Source organism: the organism of the source record quoted next, unplaced genomic scaffold, assembly GCF_019419815.1.
Source record: "Pyrus x bretschneideri cultivar Hongxiangsu unplaced genomic scaffold, Pyrus_bretschneideri_v1 Contig41, whole genome shotgun sequence".
Taxonomy (NCBI): domain Eukaryota; kingdom Viridiplantae; phylum Streptophyta; class Magnoliopsida; order Rosales; family Rosaceae; genus Pyrus; species Pyrus x bretschneideri.
Window position 1 is genome coordinate 4,120,183 of NW_025999735.1, and position 6,861 is coordinate 4,127,043.

General features: G+C 30.9%; 1 protein-coding gene across 1 annotated transcript; it reads left to right on the forward strand.

Annotated features, from left to right (window-relative positions):
• Nucleotides 1–300: 300 nt before the first annotated feature.
• Nucleotides 301–6,334, forward strand: LOC125469298 (beta-glucosidase 12-like). Its single transcript, XM_048566485.1, has 13 exons — nt 301–486; nt 978–1,047; nt 2,597–2,655; nt 2,810–2,885; nt 2,979–3,056; nt 4,422–4,509; nt 4,625–4,880; nt 5,037–5,152; nt 5,248–5,465; nt 5,554–5,585; nt 5,677–5,779; nt 5,891–5,999; nt 6,126–6,334. Exons 1-13 carry the CDS (start codon nt 316–318, stop codon nt 6,295–6,297), a joined length of 1,548 nt encoding a protein of 515 aa, XP_048422442.1. The 5' UTR covers nt 301–315; the 3' UTR covers nt 6,298–6,334.
• Nucleotides 6,335–6,861: the final 527 nt, after the last annotated feature.

The window sequence follows — 6,861 nt, forward strand, 5'->3', positions numbered from 1 at the left end:
TTCTTGTGTGACGAATATTTTCGTTGCATAAAGTTTTGTTTTGTTTTTTTTTTTTTTTTTATTATTATTATTTTTTTGCTTGACCAATCTATGGTTTCGTAACGTAAGTGCCATAGCGCTTCTCGGAATATTTATTTTATATAAAATTATTGTAAAGGTTTCATATCCGATCAAAGACTAGTATTAATAAATAAACTAGTTGCCATTTATTTACTGTTTCAAGTGTGCACAACCTCCTCTTGGATCTAGGCTCTATATATATGAGCACCAAGCCAGGAAGAGCCAATACATCTAAATCACCAAAACTTACAAGTTATGTCACTGCAATTAGGGTCTCCTCTGTCATGTGTGCTGCTACTACTAGTTGGCCTTGCATTGACAAGTAGTAAAGCTGCGATTACGCCCAGTCGTCATGACACTGCTTTCCTCAACAGGAGCAGTTTTCCAGCAGGGTTTATATTTGGCACTGCTTCATCATCTTACCAGGTCAGTCATTCAACCGATTTTTGTGTGAATTCAGAATAAACTGCTACATCATATGTCATAGTATAAGTGGAGAAAGAATATACTTTTCAGTATTCCTCTGTTTGTATTATGATACGGGTGATGTTATTCACACATCATTTTATCTTTCACACACTCCTCTCAACTTTTGACCGTCAGATCGAACGAATTGAAGATGATCAAATGACAGATTTAAAAAAAAAGTGTGTAGAAGGTAAAAAAATGGTGTGTGGATAGCATCACTTAGATAATTCGTGATGTACCACCTTGTTTCCAAGGACACTAAAGAAAACTCTCCAATCATTCTGTAGAGGATTAGTAATTAATTAATTAAATACCCTTTAATTTGAGTTTTGGTTAGTTGATCAGGTTTTTCTTTCAATGTCAGACCAAGCATCGTGCATTAGTGTTGACATTAATTAATACTGGTTCGTACTCTTGTATGTGTGTGTGTGTTTTATTTTTCTCTCTAGTATGAAGGTGCAGCAAGAGAAGATGGTAGAGGACCAAGCATATGGGACACCTACACCCACAAATATCCAGGTGTGTATGTCTAGTCAAATAATTAGCTAATTTAACTTGAGTATATATTAGTGAATTCATTCTTTCTGTTTTTAATTAACGTTTTTTATAATGTCTGATGCGGTTTAGGTACACAAAAACCAATATTTATAACAGGTTCTAGCATATGTAAAGTCTATATATAGGCATGATTCACCTATATTATAGATCAGTGAATTAACAATTGTATCAGTTTTGTCTATATATATTAATCCACGTATTTTCGGTATGAGCGACAAAATCAGCCAATTGAGTGTGGCGTCAAAAAACTAGAAGTTGACTTTTGATAGTTTAACTTCACGGGTTCCTTCAGTGGGTTTTTAATTGAAACGTATGAATATTTTCCATTTCCTAAACCACGTGAGTACTATTTGCATGTGGTGCGATTTACAGATACAAAGGAGAGATTCGAACCAATCGAATCGTATTAAGCACAAGGTTTCCAGTTTTCAACCCAAAAATTACAAAATCAAAATTTTATTTTCAAATTCAGAATATTTAGAAGTTTTCAAATTCGGTATCGTCTCATAAATTTTGGTACATAATTAGAAATTTTTACATTTTACAAGTTTTTAGATATCTTTTATTTTTCTTGTACATGCAGTTCAATGTATTCCATGTGGGATGTACTTGTATATAAATCTTGATAGTTTGTAGTATATTACTAGTTTGTTTATGATTTATGTACGAGACAAAATAGTATGTATTTTTGTGATATACACGTAGAATCAAACACACGCTCAGTTTCAATAAATAAGTTTATAATTAAATATAAAAATTATGAATATTCCTCAAAAGAAACTATAAATAAAACATATACAAAACTAATAATGAATATGATAAAACCAAATTAATTACAAGATACTTCCCACCCCCGAAGAGGTGGATTTCCCCCTTATTTAAAAAAAAAAAAAATTAACTATTGAGTACCAAAATGCAGAATATTTCAATTTGGATCATACTTGTATCCCCCAGGGAGATTTTACTTGCCCCTGGGCGATTTTATTTGTCCTCATTTTAGATTAATGAATTTTTACCGTCCGAACATCATAATTGGAACTATTTATTCTTTTTATCATCATCTAAAGATCATATCTACGAAAAATCATTCAATTTTTTATGCATATGAATGACCAACGAACTCTAAATTGAATGATTTTTCATAGATATGATCTTAGATGATGATAAAGAGACTGAACGGTTCCAATTATGATATTCAGATGGTAAAAATTTGTTAATCGTAAGTTGGGGGACAAGTAAATCCCCCATAAAGGAACACGAGCATTATCCTTTCAATTTTTTTTTTTTAATTTTTTATGGGAATAAGAGTGGAAAATTATTCTGCAAGATACTACAGTATTAGTTTATGCATGTATGTGTAGTAATTTTTAATCAAATACTAATTGAGAGTCTTTGTGTGGTGACAAAAGCGACTGGTCGGTGTACCGTACATATACTTGTATATAAGGATTTATGTGGTCATTATGCTCTAAATTAATACTCAAAATCTTCTATGATAATATATATGCAGAGAAGATCACAGATGGAAGCAATGGAGATGTGGCTAATGATGAATATCACCATTATAAGGTAGAAATCACATTAAATTTATTCTTCTATACAATTTGTAGTTGGAAGGGTCCAATTAATAATTATCTTCCAACAACATCATAGGTTAGACTAAATTATGGGGCCTTAAGAAACACAAGACATTGATGATAAAATGTTGTGTTCTTATATACAGGAAGATGTGGGTATTATGAAGAATATGGGGTTGGATGCTTATAGATTCTCTATTTCATGGTCCAGATTGTTACCGAGTAAGTTTATGTTTCGCATCCACAGTATAATATAACCAAGAATGCATACATATATATTATATATAATTTAACGTTTATTTTCTCTTGTCATAGATGGAAAGCTAAGTGGGGGCATTAACAAGGAAGGAATCAAATACTACAACAATCTCATCAATGAACTTTTACGCTATGGTGATAAATTTTCATAATGTCATTCATTTTTCCAACTTTCTTTTTAGAAAAAATTAAGTTTTCATTCCTTAATTTTTAACTTCATTGATTAAAATTTTATTCTTTTTTAATTTTTGATCGAGGTATAATAGTTAAAATAATTGTTATTATTTTAGGAATCCTATTTGGTATTAATCTTTGCATGATTTTAGAAAGGATTTAATTATTTTGTTATTAAATTTCTTAATTAATACTGAAATTTAACATTTTGTCCTTCAATCAAGGAGAAATTGGTTCACATCCCTCAAATTTTTATTTCATTGACGGGAACCTTATTCTTTTTTAATTTTTTTTATCAAAGTCTTTTTGTTGGTCATGGTACTCAGAAATGGAATCCTAGAATGACACCTTATATCTCTGCAAAGTGTAAAGGCATTCATATTATAAATCTTACTATAATTGCTCGGTTTTTATTAGAAGTTGTGATTTAGTTTTTTTATGCAGAAAAATATTTATATGTCAGCATATTTAAATTTTATAATTAAAAGTTATTTAACCATTCTAAATAGATCCATTTAGTATTAGAAACATTATTTTTGATATATTTATATCTATGACTATTTTGTATTGTATATTTCTTTTTAATTTGTACCTATTTTTTAATTTACAACCATTTTTTTAATATGTACCAGTTTCTTTTTAGTTTTAATTTGTACCTGTATATAAATATATATGTATGTATGTATGTATGTATTTATGTTTTTTTTTTTTGTGCCTAGATTTTTAAAATTTTATTTGTACCCATATTTTTTAATCTTTATTTGTACCCATAATTTATTTATAATGCACCCATTTTCATTAATGTACCGTTTTTTTTTTTTTGGACAAATGCACCACATTGTTATATATTTGTAAAATGTACCAATTGTTTTACGTGAAATTTTTTCTTAATGTAAATCTTATTCACTTTTTAATCCAAAATGTACTAATATTTAAAATTAAAAATAAAACATTTTTATTTTGATAAAATAAAAAATCTGATCACATTTCACACAATTCAAATTTGAGGAAAAAAATAAGAATCCTATTTGGTATTAATCTTTGCCTGATTTTAGGACGGAGATAGTAATTTTTGTTATTAAATTTCTTAATTAATACTGAACTTTAAATTTTCTCCTTCAATCAAAGTGTTGAAAATAATAAAGTTTTAGTGTAAGATTTTAGTCAATCAGGAACCAGAACCAAAGGTATTGTTTTAAAAATAAAAAAAATACGATATTCCATTTTTTTGAATAAAGAACATTATTACAGAGCATATTCGTGAACAATTGTGCACTCATAAACATAATCTAATCCAAGTTTATGCTTTTACTTGTTACACTCTAGGTGTAAAGCCATTTGTGACACTTTTTCATTGGGATCTTCCTCAAACTTTAGAAGATGAATACGGCGGTTTCTTAAGCCCTAAAATTGTGTGAGTGAACGACTTTTAACCTCCACAAAATGATCTCTTTAATTGAATGCAAACTAATAAGATATATAGGCTTCAAAATCAGAATGCATTTAATTTAAATTTTTCTAGATTGCAGCCAACATTTTCGAGACTATGCAAAACTTTGTTACAATGAATTTGGCGACCGCGTAAAACATTGGATCACGTTAAATGAGCCATGGACCTATAGCTACGGTGGTTATGCTAGCGGGTCTTTTGCACCAGGACGATGTTCTGCTTGGCAGCAACTAAACTGCACCGGTGGAAATTCGGCTACTGAACCATACTTGGTGGCACACCACCAACTCCTTGCTCATGCAGCTGCTGTAAAAGTATACAAGGATAAATATCAGGTATTATTTTTTTGGTCAGAATATTCGGTTGTAGTTGAAAATTTTGATATGATTCACTAATACTACGTGATAATACAAGATCAAGTAATTTATTACTTAGATAGACAAATACTGTACCTTTTTGTCGCTCAATCAAATCTGCACGAACATGTACAGGCATCTCAGAAAGGCATGATATCAATAACATTGGTGTCACATTGGTTTGTTCCGGTTTCTGAGGCAAAGCACCATAAAAACGCTGCGTTAAGATCATTGGATTTTATGTTTGGATGGTAAGTATATCGATGAACTCAATTAAATGTTTATTTTCGGATATGTATTTTCACTGGCCAACAAGTTCATGCTTGCAATTTCCATGTTTCTGTAGGTTTATGGAACCATTGACGAGTGGCGACTATCCACACAGCATGCGGTCTCTTGTTGGAAGCCGATTACCAAAGTTTACGAAAGAACAATCCAAGTTGCTAAAGGGGTCATTTGATTTTCTTGGATTAAATTACTATACCGCTTACTATGCAAGTTATGCACCTTCAAACAATTCTGTAAATGCAAGCTATTTAACAGATGCTCGCTCTAATCAATCCCGTGAGTACAAATTAAAAAACTTTCTAGCAATTTAATTCACTTAATTGGAATAATTACACTCTGATAATTAACTATATACATTGTACAGCTGAGAAAAATGGAGTCCCCATCGGTCCAAAGGTAACATCAGATTGTTAGCTTGAACTCTTTGTGATTTTAACATCAATTTTTCTCTACGTAATAAGCTCAATTATCATCAAATGAGTTACAGGCTGCTTCAGATTGGCTATATGTTTATCCAAGAGGAATTCGAGACCTTTTACTCTACACGAAGGAGAAGTATCATGATCCACTCATTTACATTACTGAGAATGGTAACGACTTTTTTAAGCCTAATCGATTGCATAACCAATGTTTCGATTGTACATGGTGAAATACAATGAAGTTCTATAAAACCTATATTTGAAACTACGTACACATTGTAGGTGTTGATGAGTTCAATGATCCCAAATTATCACTTGTAGAAGCCCTTAATGACACCCAACGAGTTTATTACTACTATCACCACTTATATTACCTTCGCAGGGCAATCAAGTAAGTTCATTTTAACTAACTAATATTAAGTTTAACTATAAACTTTGTTTCGGGAAAAAAAAATAAAAAATAAAAACTATATTGACGCCTTCAATGCATTTTAATTTTTGCTTCCATTTTAAGTAGGGATGGTGTCAATGTGAAGGGATACTTTGCATGGTCGTTGTTGGATAATTTTGAATGGTATTCGGGATACACTGTTCGGTTTGGGATCAATTATGTGGATTACAACGACAACCAAAAAAGGTACCCCAAACTCTCAGCACACTGGTTCAAAAGTTTCCTCAAGAAGTACTGAAGAAATCCGATCATAGTTATCGTCCATTACATAGATATTCGACGCTGATCCTTTCTGTATTTCCTTCCTTATTATGAAGTTATTTGTGTATGGAACAAAAATAATGGACTTTGAGCAATAAATATTCATACCATTTTAAGACATTTAGTTATTTGGATTTCCCTTAATTATGGTTCGTCTAATACCTTTTCGTCTACAATATTTTACTTAGAACTTGGATCCAGTTAAACCTTGACCGATGGAGATCTTCTTCATCGAATTTTACAGGCCGTACGGCGAGTTTTAAGTTAATTCTATGACAAACATCCTCAAGTGATCCTGTAGCATATATTATGTGGTGCTGCATATGAAGGTTGTAGAAGCATATATATCTAGTATATGTAAACACAGAGATGACCTTAAATCTTGTCTTCTTTTTGTTTTATGTTATAAAGTTGTTTAAACTGTTGGACAGTTCTAGCTGATAACAATATCAGATATGCAGAAATGAAAGAACAAATTGAACAATGATGAACATAAAAGCTATAGAAAGAAACAGATAAATTAGAATTTGATCTTTGCTTA

Coding starts and splice junctions, on each gene's coding strand:
- LOC125469298 (XM_048566485.1), top strand. CDS start 316: ATGTCACTGCAATTAGGGTCTCCTCTGTCATGTGTGCTGCTACTACTA. Junction 3,057..4,421: donor CAATGAACTTTTACGCTATG/GTGATAAATTTT, acceptor GTTACACTCTAG/GTGTAAAGCCATTTGTGACA. Junction 5,586..5,676: donor GAGTCCCCATCGGTCCAAAG/GTAACATCAGAT, acceptor AATGAGTTACAG/GCTGCTTCAGATTGGCTATA.